The sequence below is a fragment of the Rhinolophus sinicus genome, linkage group LG03 (genome assembly GCF_036562045.2).
Source record: "Rhinolophus sinicus isolate RSC01 linkage group LG03, ASM3656204v1, whole genome shotgun sequence".
Taxonomy (NCBI): domain Eukaryota; kingdom Metazoa; phylum Chordata; class Mammalia; order Chiroptera; family Rhinolophidae; genus Rhinolophus; species Rhinolophus sinicus.
In genome coordinates this window covers 44,561,066-44,576,051 of record NC_133753.1, presented here as the reverse complement: position 1 = coordinate 44,576,051, position 14,986 = coordinate 44,561,066, and the positions used below count along the sequence as shown (strand labels likewise).

The 14,986-nt window shown below is 45.6% G+C and overlaps 2 protein-coding genes across 4 annotated transcripts in view; one reads left to right on the top strand and one right to left on the bottom strand.

Moving 5' to 3' along the window:
- ZWILCH (zwilch kinetochore protein) overlaps positions 1-1,228 on the top strand; it is a 31,383-nt gene extending 30,155 nt beyond the window's left edge. For all 3 annotated transcript variants that reach the window (XM_019725610.2, XM_074327528.1, XM_074327529.1), the window contains one exon: positions 287-1,228. The gene's annotated coding sequence lies outside the window, so the exon portion shown is untranslated. The remainder of the gene's footprint in view (positions 1-286) is intronic.
- LCTL (lactase like) lies at positions 428-13,950 on the bottom strand. The gene is given in 14 exon segments (XM_019725611.2): positions 428-543; positions 1,974-2,037; positions 3,388-3,587; positions 3,780-3,906; positions 4,422-4,696; positions 8,155-8,280; positions 8,283-8,315; positions 8,412-8,466; positions 10,394-10,489; positions 10,591-10,719; positions 12,165-12,274; positions 12,533-12,620; positions 13,292-13,455; positions 13,833-13,950. Coding segments are annotated over 14 exon segments (1,701 nt in total).
- Positions 13,951-14,986: the final 1,036 nt, after the last annotated feature.

The window sequence follows — 14,986 nt, the reverse complement described above, 5'->3', positions numbered from 1 at the left end:
ACAGCCTGAAAGGATTGTTATCTCAGATGATCAACTCTATCCATCATTTGTAGGACAGTGCTGAGATGGCATTCATTTCTACATTAATGTTTTGTTTCAGGACAGATTTAAAAATGAAAACAATCCAGTCATAAAACAGTTTGTACACTAGGATCCCTTTTGCTAACTGAAAACAGGCGCATAATATGCAGGAAAATAAGTTTGACTTTGAGAGGGGTGAGATGACAGGTGATTTTTATTTTATTTATTAAACGCTTATTTTTCTTTTCTAACTCTTAAATCCCAGCATCAGCCCCAAAAAGAAAGAAGAAAAAGTAATTATTACAGATCCTGAAAACAGAAATGTATGTAACTCTTCGAAGCCAAAAAAGGAAGAAGATCCAGAAGATTTTCTCTGCAAGGTGAAGCTGCAGAATGTAACCCTGCCTCAGCACTGTCTGTGCAGGAGGATTGTTAGGAGAACCGCAACGATTAGTACACAGAGGGTACAGACTGTAGGTACCACGATCTCCGTCGCCATCTGCATGTGATTTAGCAAAGGCTCTGAAACAGGACAGAGAACACCACCACGAAGGGGAATGTGATCATTTTAGCGAGTATTGCTTCATCCTAAAAGCTTTAACTGTACTGGAAAAACTTGGAAAATGGCAGCATACTTTCTAATTATTCTCATATGCTATAAAAGAGAACCTGATGAATTAAATGTTATAAAAAAAATCACAGGTGGGCTTTGGAAAATATTTCAGAAAATATGGGGTAAAGAATGCCTACATGTGGCTCTTCCATTGGTACTGTAATAAAGTCTAAATGTATATCAGTACTCATGCTTACCATAATTAATGTCAGAACAGTAGCAGCTATATTTCATGGTTTCTATCATTTTCACTGGGGGGATTGGTGAAAGAAAAATCCTTGGGAAACATTTCCAACCTTTCGAAGATGTTATTTTGTATCTTAAGAGGTCTAGGAGTTTCTATATTGAAATTTTGTATGGTAATTCTTGCATAGTTAAGTAATAGTCTTGAAGCATTAAATGTTAAGCATATATCATGGACATGCATATAGGAGTGGACATTGATGTAATACCTGCTTTTAGGTTTTGTGCCTGGCACTCTGGTTGCCAAGATAAATAAGGCACAGGCCCTACCCGCTCTCTTGGAGTCATAAGCTCAACAGTAAATTCTCCATCATGTCTCTCACAATAAAATAAAAATTTAATTTAATGTCATATACGTTCTTAAGATTACTGGTTATTTAGATGGGGATAAGGGGGTGGGCACAGTGGTATAAAAATAGGTGAATTGGTGGGACTTTGTCTAGCACTTTCCACCTCTGATACCACATTAAAGGTGAGTTTGTTAAAACAGGAAGTGCATTTCTCTGATAGAGAAATAAAGACAAAAATATTTTTTAAATGCTATGTGTTGGCATTTGTTGATGTATATAGTTGCATCTTTGTTACTCTGTATCTCTTAGCCTTTTAGGTCCCATTGCATAAGAAATGATGCTTTCTATGAGGTGAGGAACCTTGTTTTGTTCATTGCTGTGTCCCCAGAGCTTAAAACACCCCCTAGCTAATAGTGAGTGTTTAACAATTACTTGCTGGATGAGTGAATATAATATCTAGAGTGTTCTTTGACTTTTCTTCATTCCATTTGGTATAATGGTTGAATTTTCCCCCTCCTTCCTCACAGCCCACTATAACAAAATAGATTTATAAGTTTACAGTAGGATTCAGAAATGATAAAACTATATAGTGGATAAAATATTTCTCTTTCTGGTAGTTTTTAAAAAAATATTATTTAAAATGCTTATAAAATAGGAATTTGTCATTGCTTCAGAGTAAAGAAATCCATTTTTAATCATGGTTTTGGAAGCTTGACTTAGGGAGACCCACATTTTGAGGCTTTTGGTAATATCATTATACACTTATGTGGTTTAATTATCAAAGGGAATAATTAAAATATACTAACCTGCAGCAAGCATCTGGTTGTTGATAGAGCAAGTTTCCAAGGCTTTGAAGTACCAACTTTTCACCTAAGAAAAAGCCACTTGATAAGTAATGTTGTCTTACACTAATTTTTTGCTGTTTGAACTTATTTTTGGAATAGTGTAGGATAAAAAATGTTTTAAATATGCTTATAGCTTAAAATAGTTCATATTTATCGAACATCTATGGCTGTCATTATGCGGGGGTCAAAACACAGTCTTTATTCTTGAGGAGCTTATAATCTAGTGCTGTTCTAGTAATACAGAACTAATGACAGGCTGATAGCTATCTATCACTGCCTCCATGTATATTCCCACTGGGCTCACCCTAAAAGAATGTTGGTGAACAAGTAAGATTTTTTTTTTTAAAAGATTTTATTGGGGAAGGGGAACAGGACTTTATTGGGGAACAGTGTGTACTTCCAGGACTTTTTTCCAAGTCAAGTTGTTGTCCTTTCAATCTTTGTTGTGGAGGGTGCCGTTCAGCTTCAAGTCCAGTTGCCATTGCTAGTTGTAGGGGGCGCAGCCCACCATCCCTTGTGGGAGTCGAACCGGCAACCTTGTGGTTGAGAGGACGCACTCCAACCAACTGAGCCATCCGGCAACTCAGCGGCAGCTCAGCTCAAGGTACCGTGCTCAATTTTAGTTGCAGGGGGCGCTGCCCACCATCCCTTGCAGGAGTCGAGGAATCGAATTGGCAACCTTGTGGTTGAGAGCCCACTGGCCCATGTGGGAATCGAACCGGCAGCCTTCGGAGTTAGGAGCATGGAACTCTATAAACGCCTGAGCCACCAGGCCGGCCAAGATTTTGTTTTAAAAAATATTTTTATTAAGACATTCCAAATGACAATTAGGTGCCACAACATAGACAGCTGATAGAAAAATGTATAGGTTATTGAAAATGTTTGTAGGTTTTAAAGGATTGTTAAGTTTGATTATTTTAAATCTCATTTTGGAACCGGTGCATTTGTATGACTCTGCCGTTTGGTGGGAAAAGAAATGAAAACTAAGTGGTCATTGTACATTTGATTTACTTAACTTTTCATGTATGTTGAAGAATAGGTGGGTTTGTTCGCCTTATGATACAACATTTAGAATAACATTTAACTAAAAGTCTCTGTTCACTATTATAACCTAAAGCAAACAGGACTCCTTCATAATCCTAGACTGCCCTTAATATTCTGCATGTTAGGACTGAAGTTTAAGGCGTGCTTACCCCTTCTAAGCAAATGAACAAAGAGGTTGTGTGAGTTCGGGGAAGAGACAAAAGGCCACGCTCCCACATACCCCTGTCCTCCTTCCTGGAGGTGAGAGGAGAGGTGTTCGCCAAACTCTCTCACCCCAGCTGCTTAGTTGTAAAATCCAGAATAAGTGACCTGGGTCATTAATCAGTCCTACCTCTCTTGGATTGGGAAACCCATTGGCAGTTATAATCTTCTTATAGTAATGAACCGAAGCCTTTGGATAGCGCGGCTTATTTCTGTTGTTAAATTCGACATAGTAGAATCCATATCTATCTGAGTATCCATTCTCCCATTCAAACTTATCCAACAGAGACCAGGAAGTGTACCCTTTTATGTGAGCACCATCTTTTATAGCTGCAAAGACATTTTATGCCATATTTAATATATTTCATTTACTTGGAAAATAATACTGTAAAGATAATCTTAAGTGTTTTCATTCATGACATTTTAGAAACAAGTTTTCATCAGTCATGTGTATTATCAGATTTTGTCCAGGTTAAATATTAATAGAAAAATATGTGAAGACAGTCTTGGTTTGTGTCTCACCTTTTAGCATTTCATTTATATATCCTTTAAGGTATTGGATTCTCCACTTGTCACATAAATGAGTACAGTGTAATTTTTGAGATGCTCCATTTTCCATCACATATATGGGGGGATCACCATATTGAGTCTGAAAGTGAGTCATAATAACGAATATCTTAAAAATTGCAATGTACAGGTGGGTGTCTGAGTCTGACACACATGTAGGCACACATGTTCAAGCCTGTTATATTCTAATCGAGTGTGTTTGTGTTTGGTAGATGCCAGTTCACACGTTTATTTAGAGATGAATGTCGGCAGGAGGCAAATTCATATGAAAGAATACATTTCTCAATAAGTGAGCGTCATTGGAGAGGAAAGGTATTATAGGTCTTGTTCTTCCCCCATATTCCATTTCAGGTGAGAAGGGCAGTAATTATTTTGTGGAATAATTGTGGGGTAAGACTTAGCTACAGTTGTATACATTGAAATGGTTATTGACAGTAGGCATTAGTCTGTAAGTTCTACATCTGCTACCCTCTGAAGTATGAGTAACTGGATTTATTTTGTTTTATTAACTTTAAAATGTAAGTACCGGTGCTTAAGCTCTACAACCATGAATTCAGGTCAAAAATGCCTTTCAAATAGCTTAATTGTTATAATCACCTGGGCAAAGTTGAGGAGTCTCCTGAATCCCCAGGGCACAGAATATAGCCACTTGGACCCCAGATCAGGCCAGTTTGGGTCAACCAGTTCTATTAAGTCACGATCGTTCTGGTAGCTGGGCCCCTGGCGGGAGGGGTAGTTCTTTGCAGTGATGTACCGAGTCGTAAAATGACCCAATCCCAGGAAATCAGATGTGCCTTTAATGTAGCTCTTTTCCTGGAGTGAGAACTCCGGTAACCTTGACACATCCAGCCCTTGCTCTGCGCTTTTTCTTCCTATTGAGAGGGAAAAATGGAATTTAACAAAGTTTTACTTACAATTATTTTATGTACCATGATGATACTGTCATGTTGACATAGAACCTGTTACCCAGATCCTGGGCTTTGTGATTCATTTGTATGGAAAATAATAACCTTAGCTTTTCACACTGGAATTTTGACATTTGAAGACTATCCAAAATTTTAAAGTTTACATTGCTTAAAAGTAATACTTTCACAGATTATTCAGTAAGTAGTATGTGGACATCTGGAAAAAAGTAAGAGTTGGAGTCCTGTATTATTTCTAATATTAAAAATTGGAGATTTTGGTTGCCTCTGGGAAGAGAACTGGAAGGCCAGTAGCGGGGTGAGGGGGTTGGGGGGTATGGTGATCACATCCGTGCATTGTTGTAATGTAAGCTGGTACACGTCTGTGTTGGGAAAGTTTGAATTTTGTGCTAGCTTTCAAAATTGTAACAGTCTATGTCCTTTCACTGACCAATTCTAAATCCATCCTACATTTTACTCACACATGTAAAAGGATATATGTACAAGGATCTTCATTGTAGACTGAGTAGGAGAAGGTTAGAAATCATCTAAATGTCTATTAGGAGAGACTGGTTAAATAAATGATGGGAGAGCCATCAGTGCAACACTGTGCAGCCGTTGGAAGGAATGAGCAGCACTTTGTATACCAACATGGAAAGAATGCCAAGATACGTATTTAAGTGAAACAAAGATGCAGAATGTTGCATATAGTAAATACCGCCTAGCGGCAATGTTTTTGCTCACTCGTGCACAATCCATGTCCGGAAGTACGCTTCCTCCCGGGGAGGATGGGAGCAGTGGGTAGGGAGGTGGAGGCGGAACTGAAATTGACTTTTCACTTTGTACTTTCTTTAAAAAATTTGAAACACGCACTTTCTTATATAACCTATCAAAAAAAGGTTTTAAATGAATAAAGAAAAGTAACATTTTTATGAATTGATATAAAATATAACCATTAAAAATGTTTCCACAGAGGTTATCGGTTTAGATTAAATGAGTGAAAAATTTGTATTGTTAAATACCTTTAAAATATTAGCATGTTATTACTTTCAGCTACATTTAGTAACTTGAGAAAAACCACACAACTTACTGTCATTGTACTGTCTTAATACAGTAGCCACTTACCACGTGTGGCTGTTAGAATATGGCTAGTGTAACTGCATCTGTAATTCAGTTACACTGAAGGACTGAATTTTTAATTCTTTAAACTTTTCATTTAAATTTAGATAGACACAAATGGCTAAAGGCTGTCATATTGGACAGCACAGACACATTATATATCTGTATAATGTATATCTGTATATTCATCTATATATGTATATATACATTACATATCACATTTCCATCATCACCAAAAGTTCTGTTGGCCAGCACTGGTCTAGAATTACTTTTGTTCATATATTTATTGTGACTAAATGGGTGCTTGAGATGCCTGAAAGTAATTTGTGAACAAAATTTCAAGCAGATGCTTTCACTAAAGAAAATATCAACTGCTTAGAGGATCCTTCTTTCCACATTGTACGAAGTGAAAAATTCAGCCCATTTTCTGTTTGAGTTATCACAAAGCTGGAGTTGGTGGGGTCTGGGATGATTGGCCTTAAGCCCAAGAACTGCTTTATGACAAATAATCAATTTGGCTTTTTAGTGCAGCCCTGTTCTGGCTCCTGCAATGGCCTCTGAGGGGCCCAAGGGAGTGAATACCCATTTGAACGATGGGTGTGTCTGCAGGAACACTGCACTGTCTGCTCCCGAGGGCTCTTTCCTTGTGCATCTTGAGGAAACCCTTCTCAAGATTCTGAGTGTACGTGTATAAGTGTGTCACAGAATTGCTTATTGCCAAAAGATTTTTAGAGATTATTTTGTCTAATCCTTCATTTTCAGATGATAAGACCGACACCCAAAGAGATGAAGCACCTTGTCCAGTCACTGGTTAGTGAAGGGTTGGAATCAGAAGCTGCTGCTCCTGTCCCAGATAAGTCTGATAAATGGTGCTTTAGAAAGGGAAAGTTTTGAGATGTTGACAGTTCTCTCTTAGACAAGCTTCCAAGATACCCTCGTTGTGTGGGGTTATCACCTATTTCAGTGTCATCCTTGTCTCCCTTTCTTATTTTTATTATTTTTAGTGGGGTGCAGGCTGGTACCTCTCAATCACACAGAAATGTGTTTAAATTCCTAACACCAGACATCATGGGTTGCCTGCCCAGTGGCCCCATGTCTGTCTCCTTCCTCGCCCTCTTCCTCACCCTCCTTCAAGGGGCTGTACCGTTTATGGGAGTCCCAGAGCCTCCCCAAGGCCCTAGTCCTGGTGGCGTAGGGCCCTCCAGGGCATGTGACATGTTTGTCCCTTGCAGCACAAAGGGAAGGCAGCTTCCTGGGGAAGCTGTTTCCTGGGAAGATTTTCCTTGTTTTCAAAAACAGATATGACAGAGGAGCTGTTTCCTTTTTTCTGCCTCTGGCTGTTGATGTGTGAAGATGTGATGCCTGGAGCTGCTGCAGCTATCTTGTTCCCACAGGGAGTAGTTAATGGGCTAACTCAAGGTGCCAGAATGGAAAGATGGAATGGGCCTGGATCCTCAAAGACATTCCTGAGGGCTGGATTAACTAGTCCTGGATTATCCTTTTCTGGACTCAGGTGAGATGATAAATTCCCTACTTTTCAAGCAATTTTAGTTGGGATTTTCTGTTATGTGGTACTTAAAAGCATCCAAACTGATACAGTCTTGTGAGCTCTTCCTGTCTTTATTCTCTTCTCTGACACTGGAAACCAGAGCTTGGAAAGTATTTCTTAAGTGACAGAAAGAACCAGTGTCAGAATGACCCTGCCACAGCTGTGTCTTTGACGTCTCCTGCTTCACTGCAGTTAAAACGGAGTGGAGTGGGGAGGAGGAGCCAGGACAGCAGAACATAAAGGCAAGCAGCCCAGAGAATTGCTTAATTTTTCTCTTGGGTTCTGAACTCAATTTCCATGTTGAGGGATTTATTTGGGTGTTCCGCCCTCCCTCCTCACCCCACCCCCACCCCCAGGCACAAATAAGCAGTTCTCAATTCCTTGGGGGCTGGTGATGCCTTGAGTGCCTCACCCAAGCCCGGTGTGTTCTTCCATTGCCCTGCCTTCCGGTCATTTCATGAGTTCAGTGCTGTTACTGTGGAGTCTGGAGTTTAGAATGGGACTTGACGGGCAGCCGGTTGGCTCAGTGGTTAGAGCGCAGCGTGCATAACACCAAGGTCCCCAGTTCGATTCCCACATGGGCCAGTGAGCTGCGCCCTCCACAACTAGATTGAAGACGATGACTTGACCTAGAGCTAAGCTGCGCCACAACTAGATTGAAAACGACTTGACATGGAGCTGATGGGTCCTGGAAAAACACACTGTTCCCCAATATTCCGCAATTTAAAAAAAAGAAAGAAAGAAATGGGTCTTGGCTCACCGATATGCTCCTTCATAACTTGGGGGTAGTCACCAGCATAAATGGGGTTGGCAAACCAGCCCAGGCAGAACTGTAGGTATCTCTCAGCAGCTTCTATGTCCTTGGGGTTACTAATGTCCACAGGTTCCCCCAATCGCAGTTTAATGAAATCCCCACAAGCCCTTACAAGAAAAGAAAGAGAAGTGGGTGGCAGGCAGGGATGACATCGCTCCTCTGGGTACTTGTCTGTCCTGGGCACACGTGGTGGTAAATCTCACCTTGCTGCTTGCTGCGCCATGTGTGGTGGTAAGAATGCCAGGCTTGGGCATGGGCCTGAAAGAGGAAGGAATTCACCAGAGGTGACTTCCCTGCCCATTTCTCTCCTCCCTGTCAGTCTGAGGTAACCTTTCCTGCCTAACTCTAGAGATCCACGTAAAGTCCTATCATTTTCGTAAGTCCAGCCTTGATTATCCCAATCTATAGTCTCCCATCCTCTAACCTCCAGAGGCACTTATTTTTTTTGTACAGTAGAGGAAAATTGATCTAAATCTGGCATAAACACATAAACCACCACTTTGTGTTATTTCCTACTTTGAAGATTTTTGCGGAAGTTTCTTGCTGTGTATCTTGGTTGTCCTCTGCAGTAACTCGGCAGTGCTTTTCCCATAATGAGCTCGGAAGTTAGGAAAATACCAAGCATCTGGAAAATCTTCCCCCCTTATTTTCGACCAGTGATTGACTGATGTCTTCAGATCTCTGCCTTTTAAATATTCACAGTTTAATAAATCATAAGCCAAATTTAGAAAGAGCAAATTTTTTCTTTAACACGAATTTGAGGGTCTGATATGTCACCCAGTGGCCCCTTGCCTTCCTTCTGGATCAGACTGTCCGCCTTCTGCTCAGAGTGCATCGGGACCCCCCATCATGCCTCGCATCCCTGTGCCCAGTCATCACCAGTGTGCTCATATGCGAGGTCCCACAATTAAGTTTGTGAACTTGTTGCCATGATGTTGCTAACCTTTTTTGATAGCAGAGGGATTATTCATTATGAATTTGTACCAACTGGACAAACAGTTAGCCAAGTTTACTATTTGGAAGTGCTGAAAAGATTGCATGAAACAGACAACCTGAACTTTTCGCCAACAATTCATGGCTCTTGCATCACGACAATGCAGCAGCTCACATGGCACTGTCTGTGAGGGAGTTTTTAGCCAGTAAACAAATAACTATATTGGAACACGCTCCCTACTCACCTGATCTGGCCCCCAATGACTTCTTTCTTTACCCGAAGAGAAAGGCAATATTGAAAGGAAGACATTTTGATGACATTCAGGACATCAGGGTAATACGACGACAGCTCTGATGGCCATTCCAGAAAAAGAGTTCCAAAATTGCTTTGAAGGGTGGACTAGGCTCTGGCATTGGTGCAGAGCTTCCCAAGGGGAGTACTTCGAAGGTGACCGTAGTGATACTCAGCCATGAGGTATGTAGCACTTTTTCTAGGATGAGTTCGTGAACTTAACTGTCCAGCCCTAGTATGTCCTGTAATGTGACCCGATTTCCTCCCTCCCGTCTCAAGCCTTTCTGGTAGCCTTATAACTCATGGTAGGTCACCTTCATTATCCACTCTGAGTGTCTCCGTCACTTTCCTGCCCTAACTGAACCTCCACTACAGCTCTTTCCAGCACAGGCCATTTTTGTTTTCTCATACCACACACACCTTAGGGAAGTGTTTGCCCTGCTCTTTATCGCTGCTTCCAAACTATTTAGCCTTCTTTCTTCAAAACCCCAGGTCTGTTGAAGTCCATGCTATCAGACGAGCGAGCACACCTAACCCCTTCTTACTGCTGGCCCTCACCATTCTCCAGTTACTTCTCATTCATTGACAGTTTTTACCCCTAGTTCACTGTCATCCCCCCTTCCTCCTGTCACCATTCCACACGAGACAGTTTAAGCCTGTAGATGACAAGTTTTCACACACATGTGCTCCGTCCTTAGGCTAGATTGTAGGTGCTAGACAGCAGCCACTATTCTGTCTTAGCTGCTGTGTCCAGCAGAGCCCTGGATTATAGGACATTTGCTCATAGATCCTTATGGAAGGAAAGAGAACAGTGCAAAAGTGCTTTGGAATATGCTGGTTTTGAGGTGGAGCGGCTGAGGACCGAGCTCAGGCTTAGGCCCCTGGGGCAGGCTGAGCTGACACTGAGGTTCATCCCTCCACATTGAACCCAGCCTTCCCTCCCACAAGGGCCCATCTCACCTTAATGATGTGGTGTGCCGCTTTGTACAGACCCGTGCCGCGGAGCTTCAGGCCTGGGGCATGGTGACCCGTCTCATAGCCTTTTTCTGCCATTGTCTACAGGAATGGCAAGTGGGGACCGCAGGACCCGTGAGAATTGGCAGGGTACACTCGGTCTGGGAAGTGGGTTTTCCCACCTGGAGAGGGGTCCTGCTTACCCGAGGATCACTGAAAGTGACCCAGTGCTTCACCCGGTCCCCAAAGACCTCAAAGCACAGATTGGCGTAATCAGTGAAGTACTTGGTCATGCTTATGTTCTGCCAACCGCCATACTCGACCTGGAGCAGCTGTGAACATATGAGTGGAGAGAGAAGCAGAAAAGACCTTTGGAGCCAATTGGCCAAGTTTGTGGAAGAAAGATGGATGATTACAGCTACAGAGGATGTTTAGAGGAAAGGAGAGCAAAGATGCAGGGTCTTGGGCATTCAGGCTTGAAGATGGCGGCAGAGATGAACCATGAAACAACATAAATGTGGAGATGAGCTGTGTGACATGCAGACAAGATGGAGGAACTTGACAGATTGAATGTTTAAGAAAATTTGTTAAGGGAAAGAGGTCTGATAATGGGAAAATAGTCTTGAATATAAGTTTTGAAGAAATAAGATATGATACTGGACACAGAAGCTCTAATTAGGATTTGGGGGGCCGTACAGATGTCAGAAACCTGTTATGAGAATGGGTTTTGCTTTCTTCAGCAGGTGTCTCTCTCCCACCTAAAGGCATCTGCTTACAAGGGCAGATTTTCCCAAGATTCATCATTCCATCAATATTATCTACCAAGCTCTCCTTGGTGGGTTTGAGGGGGTGCTGAAGTGGTGGGTTAGTTAGAGCAATTAACTAAGGGAGAGGGTAGGAGGTGGTTTCCAGTTAGTTCATCTCTCTAACGCCTGCTCTAGGCCCCTAGTCCCAGCTTAGGGGCCTCTGGTGACTCCCCTTCTCACAGAAGAAACCCCAGTTCCCTTAGCTGAGCTGTTGAGGCCTTCCAAGTTATGTGTGCAAACTCTATCCTTTCCCCTCCTGCCTGCTCTCAAACTCGAACGCAGTCACTTGCCCAACCCTTTCCTGCCTCGTGGCCTTGCTCCCTTGAGCTAGAACACCCCTTCATCCCACCTCATGCCCCACCCTTCCAAGTGCTGACAGGACTCCACCTTCTCCCCAACAGCTCCCTGAAGCCATGTCTCCATCCTCTGACCTCCCGCCGTCTGTAATAACCGAGAGGGACATAACACGACTCCTGTCCCGGCTGAGCCATGATCCCCGTGGGGCCTCGTTGAATGAATGAGAACATCATTTGACAAGTAATGTCTGCCAGTGATATTCTTAAGCATGTGGAGACTTAGTGGAAATTGCTTGGGGAGGGGCTGGGGCTCATACGAGCACATAGGGGGCTGGCTCAAACAAACTGGGAAAAAAGGCTAAACAAACTTGTTAATCATGCCATGTCCTCAGACCTCACTTGAAAGCTGTTTCTGTCTTTATGGTTTGATTTGTTGTTTGTAGGGCAAATGTTTCAGAAAACATCAAAATCTGCACTTATCACTTATTACAAAATCAGTGACACTAGCGTGATCTCCGGCCATTGGTGAGTCAGAGAGATTTCTTCTTCACTCCCTCACATTTTTTGGTCCAGAAACCCACCTTACCGCCCCCCCCTCCCCCGGGCTACCCCAGGTCCCCAGACCAGGTTCCCCCTGCTGAGTTCTGTGGGCCTCTGAGCCTGCACGGCCCTCACCTGTGGGAGATCCCAGTGGTACAAGGTCACAATGGGGGTGACGTTGCTCCCCAGAAGGGCATCGATGAAGTCGCTGTAGAATTTGACTCCCTCCTGGTTCACTTGGTCAGCTGAAGGTGAGATAAAAGGGGACTTGACAAGAAAGGGCTGTGGCCTTGGCCTTCTGCAATGCAGCATTCGTGGGCCTGAAGGCACCTTAGCCCACCAGCACCTCGTCACTCAGAGGGGTGGTTTAGGTAGACCTGGGAGCCCAGCTATCTGCAGAGCCTGTGAGAGCTGCTGCCGGAAGAAACCAGGTCAGTGGTCTCCCTTCCCAGGACTCACGGTGTCCCCACAAAGCAACATGGCCCAAAGGGGCCCTAACTCACCTCGGATGCCAGTGGGTAGGATCCGGGGCCAAGACAGGGAGAATCGGTAGTGGTTCACGTGCAGCTCCCTCAGCAGAATGATGTCCTCCTGTGCAGAGGGCAGGAGGCAGCGCAGGGTCACCTGGGGCCCTGGGGTGGGCAGGCAGGGGTCACACTAGGGGCCCCCAGGCCAAGGCTCAGTCCTGTCCCTACCACTGGTGGGTGAGGGAGCAGCTGTCCTCATCTATACAATAGGTGTAATACCGTCTGCCCCCACTTCCTCCCGGGAACATGCCAAGAGTCAAATAAAATGCAGGATAGGAGGGCACTCTGAGAAGTCCATCAGGGTGTTCCTAATAAACTTGGGTGATGAATTCCCCGAGAAGTCAATCCAGAGAGGAAAGTGGGTGCTGAGCAGAGGGATTCAGGATGAGCCAGTCCCATTCCCTCCGCAGGGGCCCGTTCACATGCAGGCCCAGGAGTTCAGGCCACTCTAGCCTGCAGGCCCTGGGGCCATGGCATTAGCCCTGTGGCCACGCGGCACTTGGACCAAGGCCCTGGCTCAAGGAGGGCCCTGCTTTCCTTTCTTCCTACATCCGCCTTCCCACACCCTGCATACGCCCCAGTCCCCACTGGCACTGCACCCTTTGGTGGAGGTGTTGAGCAGAGCACTGGGTTGACATTGTTACCTGGGCTCCCCCGGCCTGTCACTGCCCACCTCTCAGCTAGGTGCCTGCTCACACATACACACACACACACACACACCCTCCCTTCACGCACCTGGACCTTGTAGTAGCCATCACAGGCCACATCTGCTGTTTCGTCCCCGAGCACCGTCCCCTTCCCGCTGTGCGTGAAGGCATCCCAGATGCTGGCCCCTTTCCCCTCCTCGTCCCAGGCGCCCTCTGTCTGGAAGGCAGAACTGCCCACGCCCCAGGAGAAGCCTGCAAGCAGACACCCCAAGCTGGGCTCTGGGCCCCCCAACTTCTTACCCAGCACGGGGGCTATGGTGTTGGGCCACAGGGTAAGTCCCCTCTCCAGTTGCCAACCCCTGGCTCCCTAAGAGTGGGGGCATGAGAGGCAGGATGGGTGAAGGCATAATACATTACAAACATTAGTTTGGACAATGTTAGCTCTGATTAGCATACTGTCTGCATGGTAACTTCAAAAACTGTCAGGGACTTCTATTTTAGAACAACTACAAGGAGTTATTTCCCAAATTCTACCTGTCAGGAAGCTAAAACACCAAACTCCTTGGCGAGCCAGCCAAGGAGGGCAAGCTGACAGACAGACAGACAGACCTAAAGAGGAATGGACATACCAAGTGGGAAGGTTCCGTAGTAGAAGGAGGCCTCTTCTGGGGATCCCTTCCTGGTGGCCCCCAGCCTGGGTACCAGCAGTAGCACCCACCAAAGGGTGACAGCTGGCACTGGCTTCATGGCGCCCGGCCCTCCCCCATTCCTGGAAAAGCACACCTGACAGAGGCCCACCCAGCTAGGATTAGGGGGCCAGATCACAGCTTGGGGCGAAGGCTAGGATGGGAGGAGGACAGGGTGAAGCGGGGCGCGTTATCTAGAGAAGCGTTGGTTGTGCTGCGCCCCACCCACAGAGGCTGATGCTGAGCGCCAGATGGGATTCCTGTGTGAGGCAGTGAGGAGATGAGCACAGGGCTCGGGCAGCTCCGGGGCTGATGGGAAAGGCTCCAAACCACCCCGCTCCCTGTGTGATGGGGGAGACCCAGCCCATACCCTGTGAGAAGCCCCCATCTAATGGGAAAACCAGCTCTGCCATAGGGAAGCTCCAGTCTGGTAGGGGAGGGCCTGCAGCACCCCCACCTACACACTGGTATGAGCAGAGGGACAGACCCCTCCCCAAGCTGGGGCCCGTGAACAGGGTCTCCATTTCAGGGCCTGCAGTCCTAAGGGTCAGGGTGATTCTGTCCCACTGGGCTCCCCTCTCTGATGCCAGCAAAGCCAGCTTACTTACCTAGTTGTCCTCGGTCATAGACTCCCCAGAGCAGCCGCTGGTGGCCAGAGGGCTCTCAGACTGACAGCCAGCACTTGTGCTGCCCCCTGAGAGCGGAGCCCACAGTCCAGCCGAAGGTTCTGGTTGGGGGCGTGGTCAGTGGCCTAACCTCTCTCCCCTCCAAAGAGCTTCAATATCCCATTTAGTGGGGTGGCCAGGAATGCTGAGCTGGCCCGTGGGGCCTGAGTCAGCAGCCTGGCAGCTTGGCCTTGGGCCTGTGGCCTAGTCAGCCCTCTCCCAGGGCAGAGGGGCAGCGACCCAGGCCCCCTGGCCCTTTCTGGGCCTGATGTAACACACCTTAGCCTGCTAAGCTTGAGGTGGGGATGGCAGAGCGGGGCTCAGCATATGTGGGCACCTGTCTCTGTGCCTACCCCTCCCTGCTGCCAGAGAACATTCACTGTAGAAGGGAAAGTTGGTTTTTCCATCTTGCCCTCCTCTCTTAGGACCCCT